The sequence below is a fragment of the Chanodichthys erythropterus genome, chromosome 18 (genome assembly GCF_024489055.1).
Source record: "Chanodichthys erythropterus isolate Z2021 chromosome 18, ASM2448905v1, whole genome shotgun sequence".
NCBI lineage: Eukaryota > Metazoa > Chordata > Actinopteri > Cypriniformes > Xenocyprididae > Chanodichthys > Chanodichthys erythropterus.
Genome location: NC_090238.1, coordinates 29,359,074 through 29,376,661, shown reverse-complemented (window position 1 = coordinate 29,376,661; position 17,588 = coordinate 29,359,074). Strand labels below are relative to the sequence as shown.

At 37.5% G+C, this 17,588-nt stretch overlaps 1 protein-coding gene across 1 annotated transcript in view; it reads left to right on the top strand.

Moving 5' to 3' along the window:
- itpk1b (inositol-tetrakisphosphate 1-kinase b) overlaps positions 1-17,588 on the top strand; it is a 58,558-nt gene that overhangs the window by 808 nt on the left and 40,162 nt on the right. Inside the window, exon 2 of the mRNA XM_067368110.1 lies at positions 3,923-4,090. Within this exon, the coding sequence (XP_067224211.1) occupies positions 3,996-4,090 (95 nt within the window). The 5' untranslated portion in view covers positions 3,923-3,995. The remainder of the gene's footprint in view (positions 1-3,922; positions 4,091-17,588) is intronic.

The following is a 17,588-nucleotide window of genomic DNA, read 5'->3' as shown; positions in this document are numbered from 1 at the left end:
AGGGTTAGTTCACCCAAAAATGAAAAATTGTCATTTATTACTCACTCTCATGTCGTCCAACATCCGTTAGACCTTTGTTGATCTTCGGAACACAAACTAAGATATTTTTGATCAAATCCGATGGTTCAGTGAGGCCTCCATAGACAGCAATAACACTCCCTTTTTCAGTGCCGAGAAAGCTACTAAAAACACATTTAAAACAGTTGATGTTACTACAGTGTTTCAACCTTAACATTATAAAGTGACGAGAATACTTTTTTTGCACCAAAAATAACAAAATAGCGACTGTATTCCACAATATCTGGTGATTGGTGATTTCAAAACACTGCTTCATGAAGCTTCGAATCTTTACGAATCATTAGTTTCGAATTAGTGGTTCAGAGCACCAAAATCACATGATTTTAGTAAACGAGGCTTTTTATGTCATAAGTGTTTTGAAACTTCAATAGTTCACGTGACTGGCAGTTTGATACACGTTCCGAATCACTGATTCAAAACCTATGATTCGTAAAGAATCGAAGCTTCATGAAGCAGTGTTTATTGGATATTGTGGAATAAAAAGTACAAAAAAGTACAAAAAGTATCGGCGCTTTATAATATTAAGGTTGAAACACTGTAGTAACGTGAACTGTTTTAAATACGTTTTTTGGTAGCTTTCTGGGCATTGAAAAGGGAGTGTTATTGCTGTCTAAGGAGGCCTCACTGAACCATCGGATTAGGGCTGGGCGATATATCGCATGCGATTGTCACGCGCATTTCGTCAGTAAAGCCGGTTCCCTGATTACCGCTAAATCGCCATCACCTGCTTTCAAAATGGAGCCCCATTTAATAAATAGAGCCGTAGTTCACTGATAAGCTACGCAATATCGCGTTCATTATCGAAGGCGATTCATCTGCGATATGAACGCGATATTGCGTAGCTCATCAGTGAACTACGGTTCTTTCTATTAAATGCCGCTCCATTTGAAAGCAGGTGATGCCGATTTAGCGGTAATCAGGGAACCGGCTTTACTGACAAAATGCGTGTGACAATCGCATGCGATATATCGCCCAGCCCTACATCAGATTTTATCAAAAATATCTTAATTTGTGTTCCGAAGATCAACGAAGCTCTTACGGGTGTGGAACGACATGAGAGTGAGTAATTAATAACAGAATTTTCATTTTTGGGTAAACTAACCCTTTACATTTATGTAGTGAATAAATTTTTTTTTAATATAATGTTAACTCGCTTTTATTGAAAGTTCAAAGACGAATAATTATCAAATATTCTAATCAAACATCAGGACTTATGTATTAATTTAGGAATATTATAAAACGGATAGTGATTCTGATTGGTTGAGCCGCGTTCGAAGCCGTTGTAAAATTCCTGAAAACATTCAGCTGACCGCATTACATAAGTATCGCTTCGCCACTGAGTGTGTATGTTGCTGCTTCTGTCTTAGTAACCACTTATAGCAATGTAAACGTATGTTTGTTCTCTATTGATTTTGTTAATTGAAGCTTTTACTGCATTATGTAGTGCCTAACAACGGCCCTTAGCTGGTATAAATTCACTGTAAACCACAGCTTCTTGGTGCTTATTGCTTTAATTGACTTTGGGCTGTTGAATTCGTAGAAAATAATGCACACCCGAGGTGGTAATGCGTTGTGGCCGTTACACCTCGGGTGTGCATTATTTTCTTGACTCCAGAGTCAATTATTTTGCTTATACTATGGTTACCACACCTCAAAACACACTTCCAATGTTGTATTTCAAGACATTTGTCAGGTTTTTGTCCTTAAAACACTCTTGGGTGTGGGACTAATTTCTTACGCATCTCATCCCATGCCTCCATTGCTGATTCCAAAATGTTGTTTAAGAACTAGTATCGGAGGTTTGAGCCTTGATAGCAGAATAATACAGTTGATACAGTCATTAACGCAGTTGAGAGAATAAGCAGCATATGTGAATTAGCCTACCTGAGTCTGTGCGTCTCTAACAGCAGCAGTGTCTCTACTAATAGCGAAACCTGTAAGTTTATCTACCTCAAGAACCGCACAGTTATTACCTCGCTGGTGAGAAATGGCATGTAGCTTTTAAGTTGCTAAAATATTTTACTAATAAATTCGTTGAGCAGCGCTGACAAAACATTTCTGTGCAAGTTTGTGTCGACTTATGTAGCTCCGCCCCTTTTCAGCGCTGCGCTCGTTGTCTTTTGACTTCTGGTTTGTATTTCCACAGTGATCTTACGTATTTATGAATGAACTGCTCATTTTAAAATCTTCCCGGTCTACTGACATTTGTTAAGACCTCTGCTTTAAACATAACAATGCTCATGATAACTTTCATGAACTCTACAGCAGGTAAATCCATCTTTTGCGGTTGTAGGCTGTAAAGGCAGGGACACCATGCCGACAGTCGGATGTCGGGAAGTTTTTGTTCGTCGGCCGACAAAGTTTTCTCAGTATGTTCTGCACCATCGGCTGAAGTTGGTCCTCATCGACCTTTTTCGGCCGATTCGAAATGTTGAATCAGCGTCGGAGCTTGTCTGTCCGTTGAGCCATCTGATCATTCTGATTGGCTGTTCAGCTACTGCCACCTGCTGGTTCGGAAAGGCATTTCATCTCACGCAGGCGCAGAATGGACGTGCTACTTGGCCGTCGGCTGTCGAGCGTTGGTTTGGTGTGTCAGGCCAACTTTGGACACAAACGCTGCCAACTTGAGCCAATCCCGCAGTCTGCTTTTGTCACCACTAGTTCGTCGGCTTGGTGTGTTCCAGCCTTAAGGACCTTTAGAAATAACTGAAATCATTTGGCGAGGTGATATGGAACTGTAAAGCAGTCAAGACCTGCTAGAACTATGGCTGGGCGATATATCGCATGCGATTGTCACACGCATTTTGTCAGTAAAGCCGGTTCCCTGATTACCGTTAAATCTCCATTACCTGCTTTCAAATGGAGCGGCATTTAATAGACAGAGCCGTAGTTCACTGACAAGCTACGCAATATCGCGTTCAATATCGAAGGCGATTCATCTGCAATAATGAACACGATATTGCGTTGCTTATCAGTGAACTACGGCTCTGTCTATTAAATGCCGCTCCATTTGAAAGTAGGTGATGCCGATTTCCCGGTAATCAGGGAACCGGCTTTACTGATGAAATGCGCGTGACAAACACATGTGATATATCGGTCAGCCCTAGCTAGAGCTACTTTAGCTGTGCGTTTCTCTGAAAATAATTGCACGCCTTAGAACGTTGGTCAACCAATCAGATTCGAGCATTCAACAGCTCCGTAGTATAAGCTCTCCAATAATGTTTTGATTTTTCGAATCAAGGCGCTGAACTCACCAATGAGGTTTTGAATTTCCAGAGAATGTTTGCATAATGCATTGAATGTTTAAACTGAGCTTTCACACTTGACATGAGAACCTTTTGAATTAGCTTATAATGCATCAGATGTTCAGACATAACGCTTATAATAGTCACATTTTCGCACTCATAACTAATGCATCAGATTGTCAAATAGTTAAGACTATTGCATGAACAAAACAAATTCTTAAACTTGCTTGTAATTAATCTTTTTTTTTTTTTTTTTTTGACTTTTTATTCAAACCTTTGATTCCCATGATGTTTTGAATTAAACTCGCATATGATTTGTTTATTGAATGATGCATCTCATGATGTTCTAAATTGACTGTTCTAATAGAACATTGAAACTCACTTGTTGATACCCAAACATTCAGTTTCTCTAGGCAGTTCATTAGGTTTGTTTGGTCGTGGAGCATTAATATTGGACAGAATCTGGCTAGTATATTTACAGACACATTTATGCCTCTTTATTGTTCACTGTAAGTCATTAGCTGTGTTTGATTTAACCCTCATGAAAAAATGTTCATCATTTCAGGCACTGATAATCTCTCTTGGCTTTGATTTCACAGGGTTGTATAAGAAGACTGTTTCCTGTTTTCACTGGAGTGACACTGCTGTCACATCTGGCCATCAGCCGCTGAAATGCAGACTTTCCTGAGAGGCAGACGAGTGGGCTATTGGCTCAGCGAGAAGAAGATGAAGAAACTCAATTTCTTGGCCTTTGCAGAGATGTGCAGGTGAGAGGTGAATATAGATCCATCAGCCTGGATCTCTTCCTGCATGTGTTTCCATGTAAGAGCACAGCAGGTGTCTGTTGCTGTTGGGCTTAGGCCGTACTTGTGGTCAGCGGTTCATCCAGAACAGCTGTTTTCTGTGTCTGCTTTTGTTCCAGTATCACTCTGCTGCTTGACAGATCAGTTGATTGAGTTGTTTGAATAAAAAGAAATGTGACAGGATTTTTTTTCTTGAATGTTTTCTTCATTGTGCATGTTAGAAAGGACTTTGAACTGTGGTTGAGAAAGATCCAGGAAGGTTGCTTGCTTGAGGTTGTGTAATACTGTGCAGCAGAGATCCATGTTAACATAAGATGCATATTAAGACACTATTTCTTGTGGAAGTGTTTCATAAGCAGAAATTGTTGTTTAGGTTGACAGACTGTGTATCTGATTTAAAGAAGTGCGCAAATGACTCGTACCACACTTATATAGCTAAAATAATCAACTTTGCAAGTTTTAAATGGTTTTTCCCAAACACTCCCTGTCTGTGTTTGGTTGGATAAAGGGATAGACCATCCCAAACTCATGCATTGGTTGAGCAAATCTTGACATGTCAGGCATGACATTACTCGATTACTCGAAAATATGAATTATTTAGGAAATGTGTGTTGTTAATATTTTAGCAATTGTGGTGTGTTTTTTGTTTTTGTTTGTTTGTTTGAATAAAATCCTTAGTTACTGAATCGATTAATCATGATTAATTGCATCTAACAAAAGTTTGTAAATATATAGGCCTAATGTGTGTGTGTGTGTGTGATATATATAATATAATATAATATAATATAATATAATATAATATAATATAATATAATATAATATAATATAATAATATAATATAATATATATATAAAAAAATAGATATTATAGATGTAGCTCATCTTCTCTTATGTCGAAATCCTCCAACATTTTTCTTTAAAACTTCTTGTTTTAGACTTCTAATTAGTGACCGGCGTTTTTGCTCTATCCTCTGTGCTTTTGCTTTCACAGATCAGAATTTGGATTTTTCCCACCTCCTTCTGGGAAATGGGGAAATAACGTATTCAACGCCACTAAAAGTCGGACATTCGGCGTGTGAACTCATTGTACATTGATCAACCCTGACCTTGGCGAGACGCGTCATTTGACGTCACTTCCAAGATGTCTCCAAGCCCTGTTCCCAATGAGCATAAACATAAAAACAAACTGACATTAGAAATTGTTTATACAATGATACCTTCGTTTTTGCTTTTCGTCAGCTGTTTTCAAAGCTTGACGACATCATGTGGTCAACATGTGAACGTGACGTGTGATTGACTGAAACTCACTGAGGTCTGAATTGGGACATGTAATTTGGGATATTACCAGCTCCAACTTCATCTGGAACGCAGGATTAGGCTACGTCCTTCGTCATACGTCGGGTTAGAGGTCACTTTTCCACCAGAACTCTACTCTTTTATGAAAGTGCATACGACCATTGCCGTAAGCCAGTGATACCATTACAAAGCTGGGAAGAGCCAGGATATCAATTAATATAACCTTGATTGTGTTCGGCTGAAAGAAGTCATATATACACCTAGAATGGCTTGAGGATGAGTAAATTATGGTATAACTTTCATTTTTGGGTGAACTATTCCTTTAAGAACATACCTAAGTATTTCTTATAATTTGTCCTCAATTTTTTTATTCTTCTAATTCTGGCCCCTGAGCCATATGTAGGGGCCAGAATATAACATACACTTGGGTTTTGGGCTGATTTGTCTTGGACCATTAAGCAAACGCTCAGAACACCCTAGCAACTGCATAGCAACATGGTGAAAACCACTAAGAACATTCTGGCAACTGAATAGCAATTTCCTGGCTACTACTTTCAGCACCCTAACATTGTGGTAGTGAGTTTTGCATGGTTGCATACTTACTTTCCCCTCCCAAAAATATATTATTTTATCTTACTCTGCAGGGTTATTCTAAAGTGGTTTTATTTGTATTAGAGCTGCACGATTCCGGATGAATTGAGAATCCAGAATTTTTTTTTTTGTTTGTTTCAAACAAAGATCACCCACAATTCTGGACAGACAAACTGAACAAAATAACATGTAATTTAATTGCTGCAGTCTATTTAATTTAAAATTTAAAAATCATTTAAAAATCAATGACTCACTCATAAAGACTTCACTTGTTTCATTAGTGGATGAATCTCTTGAATGAATGATTCAATGACAAATACATTTTTTAAGTCACTTGTCGCCACCTACTGGCGTAACGATGTAATGACACAATCGTCATTTGAAGTGCCAAGTTACTTTCAAAAGCTGATTTGCTGTATTTTGATCACTGCTGTGGACATCAGTGTTTATATCCAAACTATAAGCTTTTATCCCAGTACTTCTGTGATCATTTGAATATTTGTAACAAACACAACTATACTGTGAAAGACTGTCTGTGAAGCTGTTTCCTGCTGTCTCTGTGTCAGCGGCAGCGCAAACACAGATAGGAATGTTCCTTGGTGATTTTGTCAGGTTTAATAGAAACAGGCGAACCATTGTCATTTAGGAATGAGATTGCGTGGGTGTTTGAATTGAGATTGCGATCTTTTAGCGATTAATCGTGCAGGTCTAATTTGTATAAAGAGTCATCTATTTTGTTCCGTTCACAATGCACAATGTCAAAAGGGTAATTTGCCAGTTTAAAACCGAGCTTGCTGTAAAATATTTGCAGTATTTTCCTCAAGCCTGTGTTTTGTTATGCTCTGACTGTTCTTTGGCTTAAGTATCTCTGCTATCCAGACTATGATACCCTTGATTGATTTTACATGGTGCATGTAGGTGACTAGTCTTGGCCTGGCTGTTTTAACACTCTGCCAGCACTTCTATTCCCTATGACTTTGCAGTTAGGCAGATTGGCTTACTCATCATTGAAGGGCCCCTGGATTATTACCCAACATTCAGAGGGAGAGAGAGTGAATGAGTGAGTGAAAGTTGGCATAGCAAGCACTTGGACGATGCACTTGGGTGCTGTGTTTGTATGGGCTGCATGTGTAACCTGAGCAAACTGAATTGCTGGACCTGCAAAGGGTTAAGGTTACAGCGCTTTGTGTGTGTCGTAAATGTGTGGTGTAGTGAAAGATTATGTGTGTGGGGTTGGTCGTCGTCTTCTCTTTTTTTTTTTTTTTTTTGTCTTGCGCTTTGCTCGTTGTGCCCCTCTGTCTCCAGCTGAATGAACAATTGTGTAATGTGTGAAGCCAGCATTGCATCGGATTTCCTTAGTGGCCGTGACTGTGTGTGAGGAATTGTGTGACTGAGCTGGAGAAAGTGAGGGATCGAGGGAATACAACAATGTGTGCAGTGTAAGCGGTCAACTCTGTCAGCCAGTTAGCAAAGGGATATGTTTTTGTGTGTTACACATTAGCAATTTTGAAGGGACACGTTACTCAAAAATGAAAATTGTCATCATTTACTCAACCTCATGTCATTCCGAACTTGTTTGAATTTCTGAACAATGGAAAAATGTTAGACTTTTCTATTCCAAGTCTTCTGAAGCCATAAAGTAGCATTGTTTGAGAAACGGACAAAAAAATATGTTGTTATTCATTTTAAATGGGTCATTGATGAATAAGGTTTATAAAAGTGTAAAAAAAACATAATGGAGATATAATTAATTTAGAAGTTTTATTAAGTATTAACAATGAGATTGTGGTTTTTATAATCAATTAACACTGCTTTTTAAATTTTTTTTACAAGACGGACAATATTCGTCACTAAAAAGTCATTCAGTTTAACCAAAATTTCGATTTTACCGAATGACGCCTTTGGTTATACCAAATGACGATATTTTCGAACAATGCTAACAGGCTGATATCTAGCTAGCTAGCAAAAGGACAATCAAATATTTTATATTTAGGTTTTGAAATATTACAACATTTTCCATGTTTTATAGCGGTTGTACCGAATGACCTGATGTTTCGGGACATGCGTATGAGCAAGTAAAAACATTTTCAAATAGTTAAGAGAGAGTTTGTTACTTTGCTTCATGACCATGTGGTTCTTTGCAGGTGTCTGATGTCACATGATATTGACTACATGACTTGATCCAAAATGGTCCCTTTATATTTGTTACTCTGAATGACATCAATGAAATTCATTTTTCCGGACATTCTTTCTCATAACAAAGCAACGACTTCTACACATAATTTTAATGCCATTTTGTACTACGTTAATATATGATGTTATAAAATCATGCCAGAATAAAAAAAAAATTACATTTATTACATTTTAAGATATTTTGATCACTAATGAAATGGCTGTATTGGCCTTTGGACGGTTAAACCGAATGACCTTTTGACACTTCAGAATCTTTAAAATACCTTTTTTATGTAGCAAAATATAATTAAAACCTTTTGGATTCAATAAAAGAGGTCTAGTTGTGCTACCTTACATACTTTGGATGTCATATCTTTGTTTTTTTTAATTATTATTATGGCCTTTGGACAAAAAAAAAAAAAAAGACCTGTCATGTCATTGACCCAAATCAATTTTTTTTTTTTTTAGTTGAGCTAGCTAGCTGGAGACAGGTTGTATTGGGGAAGGGGCATTCTCATTGTTAAGAGCATTTGATTGGACAGAAATCTGTTTAGTACAACATGAGTCATCAATATTTTTGATTCGTTATGTAGATGAGAGACAAAAACAATTTCAAATGCATAATCTGCTACATGTGACTTTTGTCAACGTTTATAATAATTTTTATCCACATTTTTGTAAATATTTAGTTTATACTTAGTTACGTTTAATAGTGCAATTTAAAAATAATTAATAGTGCGTAAGTAACTTAGTATCGTTTTCTGTTGCAGCTAGGGGTGGGAGAAAAAAAAGATTCTCCAATGCATTGCAATTCTTCAGCGATTCTGAATAATTTCTGAGAATTTCTGAGTTTCGTTTTTAACCGCAGATGCGCAATGTCCCTTTGTGGTCTAGAAACAGCCATTCTGTTTGCTTCCAATAAACTTGCACACACACAAAAACCCTCAAACCTTATAATTTAAATATTAAATATAAATAATCTTCCATACATTTCAAAAAGGTTGAAGCAAATTACTAGGGCAATTGCAGGCTTCATTGCACTGTGAGAAACACACGCTTTGCTTTTTTTATGCTTACAGTGTTCACTTACATCGATAATCGTTTTAACATCGCATCGCAGCCCTCTGAATCATAATTGGATCGAATCGTGAGGTGCCTAGAGATTCCCACTCCTATTACACACAGCTGGTGCAACTGAGCCCCTGGATTTGAGGCTTTTCTGCCTTTTTTTTTTTTTTTTCTGGAGATCCTCTCATGCTCTGTCCAGTTAGATGAGGGCAGTTGGTGGACAGTCATTATCAGGTCTTTCCAAAGATGTTTGATTGGGTTCAAGTCCGGTCTCTGGCTGGGCCACTCGAGGACATTCACATTTTTGAGTAAATCAAGTTAATGCAAGTCTGAATGTCACTTGGATATATTGGTGACCCTCTGAGCATGTCAATCACACTAGCACAGATTAAAAATGTTTTGTGGATTAAAATGTTAATCCTTTTATAACCTCTTCAACCAAATTACTTGAACTGTCCAGAGTCAATCAATCTGAGTTGAGCGAAGATCTATTCAGCTGTTCTAACTCATGTCACACCTTTCAAATGACTGTATAATTTTCTGGGACAGGCTTTCTCTAGCACTGTCTTGTTGTTTTTCATATTTTGGCACTGACTCTGACAGTGCCGCTAGTCTTCTATCAGCTCTAGTTTAGATTTCTCTAGAGATCCATTTGATGTTGGAGATCCTGCAAGATAACGGTGTTGCATAAAAACCTATTGCTTTTATTTTAGATTTAGAGAAATAGTTCACCTGACAATAAAATGATCATAAATTTACTTGGTCTCATGTCATTGGACAAAAGGAGTCTGCTTATTTCTTTTCATTCTTCATATTTCTCTCTTGCTTTGTTGCTGGACATTTTGCTTTTTGCATTTTGCATTTTGCTTGTTTAAACATTGTTTTTTCTTCAGCTTTCTTAATCTTTCTTTGATCAAAGTTACCGTAGTACCATATTGTTTGGAATATAAGATGACCCTGACCATAATGAGAACCCCCCCCCTTTTCAAGATGGAAAAAAGGCTTTTTAAGGGCCATATCCTATCTTTTAGAAAGAAAATGCTTTTATTTGAAAATAATTTTCATATTGCATATTTTTTATATTTTTATTTCTAATTTTTATATTATAAGAATGGTAAATACTGGTAAAATGGACCAGCAATCACATTTAAAAATGAACACTTTATGGCATACCATAAAAATAACCTGTAGTTCTCATTTCCAGTAGATTTTAGTTTCACAATGACTGATTTCTTTTTTTATGTACAGTGACAGATGTTGGCATGTCAAAAAACACAGGTGTTTGATCCGCATTTCATAAAAAGACAGCATTTTCTCCCTGAAGTCGGAGGTCAAGTGCTGGGCAAGACTTTTGCAGCGTAAAGCTAATCCATTACGCCACATCATTCTTATGGTGCGAGCGTCTTCAATTCAATTCAATGAACTGAAAATGTTTGCTCTGCTCCGCCCTGTGGACATGCACCGTTATGCTGCATCTAATTGGCTTCGAAGGAATTGACAGGCAAGTGTGTCAGTACGTAGACGAAAGAATAAATGAGGGGCTCGTTGATGGGTATGTTCAGCTCTTTGGCAATATCCAGTGCCTTCAACTGGAAGTCTAGATCCTGAATATAATATGACCCCATTTTTATGGATGTATTTCCAAGAAAATAACACTGACTTCTATTTGGAACAGTACGGTAGTTTTAAGTGTGTTGCTAGTAGCCAGTATTCTGTAATACGATATTTTTAGTGATATTTGTAAATTGTCTTTCTAAATGTTTCGTTAGCATGTTGCTAATGTACTGTTAAATGTGGTTAAAGTTACCATCGTTTCTTACTGTATTCACGGAGACAAGAGCCGTCGCTATTTTCATTTTTAAACACTTGCAGTCTGTATAATGCACAAACACAACTTCATTCTTTATAAATCTCTCCAACAGTGTGTAATGTTAGCTTTAGCCACAGAGTACTATCAAACTCATTCAGAATCAGATTTAAACACCCAAATAAATACTATACTCATGCAGCATACATGACGAACATCTTGTAAAGATCCATTTGAGAGTTATATTAGCTGTGTGAACTTTGTAAATGCACTGTATTATAGAGTCGCGAGCTTGATGGGCAGGGAGCATGAGATTTAAAGGGCCAGCAGCCCCTGAATCGGTGCATAGTTAAAGGTCCTGTTTTTCGTGTTTTTTTGAAGCTTTGATTGTGTTTATAGTGTGCAATATGACATGTGTTCATGTTTCATGTGTAAAAAAACAGTCTTTTTCACATAATTTACTTATCTGTATACCGCTGTTTCCACTGTCATAAAAACGGGCTGATGACTTCCTTGTTCTATGAAGTCCCTCCTTCAAAATACGTAACGAGTTCTGATTGTGCCAGCGGTTCCTGTGTTGTGATTCGACAGCAGCTTAGCGCTCCTTGCCCGGAAAGGTCACGCCTCTTACCATAACGTGCGCTGCACATAGTTTTACATGTGGATTATTGTGGTGTTGTGCCGAATGAACACAAAAGACAATAATTCCAGAGAGACTGAACTCTTTAGTCTCCACAAGCAGCGACAGAAAATGTACAACGTTAGCACTCACTCAGAAGAGTACCTCATACGGAAAACAGCCATATACATAAACATAGTCCCCTCTTGTGGCCATTATGTGCACTGCAGTCCAACATTAACTATTGCAGTAAGGATACCACAATTATAATTTTCGGGAACCGAGTTAAACATAAATTGTAAGTCCAGCGTCCCTGGGAAGGCCAAACAAAGGTGATTGGACTGCGGGATGAAAATAACAGCGTTTCGACGACATGGCGACAAACACACTCTACAAACGCAACTCTTGTGTATTCCTGTGGGCGGAGGTTATTCAAAAAACTGTTTTAGTGACGTCATTAAAGAAGGAAGTAGAGGGATGTAATCCAAACTGGCCATTCGATGTAGGCGACGTCTGTTAAATAAAATATCTCGCTTGGCATTTAACTTTGAGCTTTAAAATTTTACAGATTTTATTTATACTCTTAACAACAACATTACACACTAACTAAAGTTTGAAACATGGGATCACGAAGAATGGGACCTTTAATGATGCCCCAAAATAAGGCAGTTAAAAAAATTTATTAAAAAAAATCGATGGGGTATTTTGAGCTGAAACTTCACAGACACATTCAGGGGACACCTTAGACTTATATTACATCTTGTAAAAAAAACGTTCGATGGCACCTTTTAAAAGAGCTGTTATCAGCCCCACATTGGAAAATGAAACCATATCCGTACCGGCTGGGCCGGATTGGCACGAAATGGAATGGTAAACAGGGCTCCAAACTAACATTTGAGAGCAGTAGCACCGATGCCACTATAAGTTTTACAGATGGTAGCACCAGCACCTGATTTGGTATCGCTGAGGTATAAAGTTAAAAGCCCCTGAAAAGTGCTTGAATTTGACTTGCAAAAGGCTGTACGAACCCTCAGATGAATACATTTGACTGTTTCTGCCACAATACCATGGTTACAGTTAGCGTTACTACATTAAATGTATGAATGTTGGTGACTTGTGGATTGAAAAGCCTTCTATAACTTGTTTGTTCATGGCACAATGTTGCACTTTCGTTTCGTTTGCTGTTTCTCATATGCAACATAAATGGCAGCTCTTATCAGTTGGCCAATGAGGTGGTGGCACCAGTGCGACCTCTAACAAAATTTAGTCGCACCAGCAGGAAAAAAGGTCACATTCTGGAGCCTTGTGTTAAGCAACGAGAACGGTTTGGCCCGACAGGCGAAAAATCATCTGATCATGAAGAAAAGTAATAACATACCTCTCCCTAAGCAATCTGCATGATTTGTAGTATTATGAATGTTTGTAGCACAAACTCTATTTATGCCTTCATTTCATAATTAATTGTGGGCTACACACTAAACAAGCAACAGTTCCAGTTTGTTTGTAACCAGGGCAACAAGGGAAGCATAGCAACAACAGAGGTGTAAGACCAAAGCGGTTTGTGTTTTTGGTAACCACAAGTATTTCCCCCGCCAACATGTGCGAGTGTGTGTCCTGTCCCAGGCGGCAAATGGCTGTGATATTCCCTGCAGAGGTTATAAGCAGTCCTCGCTCACAGCTGCAGAGATAAACAGAGGTCTAGAGAGGTCATGACTGTGTTCTCGTAGAAATGAGGTCACGATTTCCAGCCCCCTTTTTGTCCATCTCAAACGTTTCACAGAATGTTTGTTAATCTTGTCAAATAGATTTGGTTTAATATTAAACAAGTCTGATGAAGGATTGACAGATGTGTGTTATGTACTAGTGACATTCAATAATCTTTCAGGACAGGCACTCTAAAACTGCTGAAGGTCTTTTGACTAAATTTGACAAATCTCAGGTGCAATATTGCCTTGTGTGTGTATAATCATATGTTTAAGGAAGTTGGCAGAGCCATCACGGTTGGTGCAGTCATGTGCGTGCTGCGTAACCACACATGTGCCATAACACAGGCCTGTGAAATGAATGTGCTCAGTGAAGCATGGATGTTATCTTTGAATCGCACACAAGGCTGCTTTTGACTTTGCTCATCAGATTTTTTAGATGTTTTTTTTTCTTTAACTTAAAAAAATTGTTCACATTAGGTCCAAATATTTATGCATTGCATTGTATGTATATGGATGTACTGACATTGAAATTCTTATAATCCGATTAAAAACATTTTTGTGTTATGACTGATAATTGTTAAATGGCTGATAATTAAAATTCTATACTATTTTGTTAACAAATTAAAAAAATGAATTTAAAAATGAATTTTGGCATTATAATGTACAGTATGAAAAATTGAGTTTTGCTAAAGATTACAGTGTTGTTATATTATTAGTGTTAAAATTAACTTTGAAAAAACATAAGAGTAAAAATTGTAAAATGTAAAAATAGAGGAGGTGACAGAACCAATATTGACCGATATCAATAAATAAATTTAAAAAATCTCAAATAACTGCTGATAACTGATGTGGTACAGATCATTCCTAACTATTTGATTTTTCTTTTTCACAATATTGTAACAATAATTCTAAAAACTTTTTGACACTTTGTTGTACAGCTTCACGATTAATTGGTAAAAGATTGCAATCTCATTTTAAACACCCACGCTTAATGACAGCAAAGTCAGCTATGTGTTGAATCATTCATTTAAAAGGGTTGGGTATTAATGAAATGCGTTATATGAGTCATGAGGGTTTCTAGTAATGAAACAAGTCAAGTCTTTATGAGTGAGTCATTGAATCATTCATTCAACCCTTTTTTAAAACTAATTAATTCAAATGAAATATTTTTAAATAGACTACGGCAATTAACATTTTGTCAGAACCTCTAGTAAATTACATGGTATTTTGATCAGTTGCCTGTTCAGAATTGTGGGAGAATCGTGATCTGTTTGAAACAAACAAACAAAGAAATCATGATTCTCAATTTATCCAGAATTGTGCATCTCTTCATTGTTGCTATAGTCAAAAGTTGAGAAAATCTAAATGAAACCCTCCAAGCTAGAGGGCGCACTACCAAAACAATAACAATCGCGTGGTTTGATGACGCTAAGAAGGTGCGTGGAATGATGGGATTTGTTGTCTTCTACCCAACCGATTTGCGCGAGTGGATTACATACAAAGTCAATGCAAAGACGCAAGCTAGTGGTTTGCTGGACGCTAAACGCTACTTCCGCATTTGTCCACGACACTGTTGTCATGTGGTTTCTACGTCAGTAAAGGCGGTAACAAAGGGTAACTGATGTCATTGACAGGCGACTGCACTGCCCCGTGTCACTGTTTTAGAATGGGAAGTTTCTCATGATTTACAAGTAGTGGAAAACATTAGAGATATTGTTAGTAATGGACAAAATATATAACACTAGCCTAGTGGTTTTTGGATATTTTACTGCAAATATCTTACAAATTGTACCTTTCAAAGGGTTAAGTTCACCCAAAAATGAAAATTCTGTCATTTATTACTCACGCTCATGTCGTTCCACACCTGTAAGACCTTCGTTCATCTTTGGAACAAATTAAGATATTTTTGATGAAATCCGAGAAGTTTATGACTCATCCATAGACAGCAATATAATCAACACTTTTGAGTTTCAGAAAGGTACTAAAGACATTGTAAAAACAGTCAATGTGACTACAGAGGTTCAACATTAATTTTATGAAGTGACGAGAATACATTTGTGCACAAAAACAAAACAAAAATAATGATTTTATTCAACTATCTCTTCTCTTTCCTGTCATTATCCAGTTGCCGCAGTAAGCACAATGAAGGCTTCCGTGTTTACGTCTGAATGCCGGCTCAGTATTGGCCAAAGCTGCACACGTGAGCAGCATGACGCATGCATGTGATGCTGACGCAGGAGCCGGCCAATAATGAGTCGGCGTTGTGGCATTGAACCTGGAAGCGCTGGATGTAAACAATGTATGAGAATGACACAGAAGAATAGATATTGTTGAATAAAGTCATTATTTTTGTTTTGTTTTTGCGCACAAAAAGTATTCTCATCACTTCATAAAATTAAGGTTGAACCACTGAAGTCACGTCGAAGGTTTTGTCTTTAGTACCTTTCTGGACCTTGAAATTGTTTATTATATTGCTGTCTATGGATGATTAATATACCTCTCAGAGTTCATCAAAAATATCTTGATTTGTGTTCCGAAGATGAATGAAGGTCTTGCGGGTTTGGAACGACATGAGGGCGAGTAATTAATAACAGAATTTTCATTTTTGGGTGAACTAACCCTTTAACAAGAAAATGGGTCTTGGAGATTGTTTCGTCTTCTGGCATAAATTACATTATTGGTTTAACCTAGATGGTTTATGAGGAAAATATTTGAAACTGAGCACATTGTGTTGTTGGACTGTTTCCTTTACCCTCTTTTGTATCTTAGTCATAATAAAAGTGATTGTGCTCACCATGTTTTGTTTTCTCTATCCCATATTCTGCTTCACTTGGATAATAGAATGAAACCAATGAAATCTGAGCCACACTTTCCTCTGTCCGTATCTCTAAATCCAGCGGCCCTGATCTGTCACTGTGACCCAGCTCAGTCCAAAACTCTGCGTCTCGTTTCACACCATACTTCTCCTGGATAATTTCAGCCAAGCATTTTTTAATAAAACATTGTTTAGTATGTTTTTAAAGCTATTTTAAATATGAGGAAATGTCCTCATATTTCATTTCATTTTCAGTGTTCATGTCATTATACGAATTTGTGTCCTCCATAAATCACAAAAGCACGCGTGCGCACACACACACACAAATACACACAAATACTGTATAAATATGTATATTTGTGTGTGTGTATTTATATGACTGTTCCTGTCCTCTGCGTGCATACATACATATACAACACTGTGCAAAAGACTATTTTCACCCAAAAAAATGTAAATGTAATAATGATCAGAATCATAAAATCATAAAAAACTCTAACATTTAGTAAACATTTTAAGATGTGACAGGAGCATCGGGAGCAGCCAATGGGAATCTGTGGGAAGAACTGGTATCAGTAGGCTGTTCCAGTTCATTAAATTACATATTCATGTTTGAATAGTTAACTTGTGCCATCTCATCTTATCTCATCTCATTTAAGTTTCGACCCATCAAACATATAGCGTGACCACAGCTACGACTAGTGCACTAGATCAGAAGCGCTCCTATTGTAGTCAGTGGAGCTTTGTTACACATTACAGCGGTGGTGTGTAGTGTTTCAGCCCTGGTCATGCATTTGTTTGTCAGGAGGTGAAACTTCCACAGTGGCTCTGAGTGTAGATTCGGTGTATTCTGCAGAAGGGTAGTGTTCCAAGCAGACTTGCATGTAAACAACGAACAGTAATGTGATAGAATACAATGTAATACAAACCCTAATTTCATTCAGGAAGTTCTCCTCAGGAAGTTTTCTCTCAGAACAGAGCACAAAATGACTACTGACAGATTGAACCATTGGCACCAATGATCAACTTGGCTAACAGTGCTTTTTGAGAAACGCAGTCCTGGTTGGTTTCTGAGAACAACCGTTGACATTTGAGTGCCTTCCATTGGTCAAGGACCTCTGACTAGTACAGTCAATGAATTTTATTTCATTTTAATTACTTTCCTTTCACAACGGATTTCCCGCCTCCTGGCACACATTTTGATTCATATAATACTGACAACATACTCCACATTCAGGAGGAGTTCAGGCATGTTTCGTCTGTTCGCTGTGACAGACCCAGTGGTTTTCAGGGAGGCACTAGTGCTCTGTTGAAACCACTGCTTAATACTTTTTGGATAAATGTTTTTTTCAGTTTCCATATTTTTTTAATCTATCTCCCTCAAAAATATTC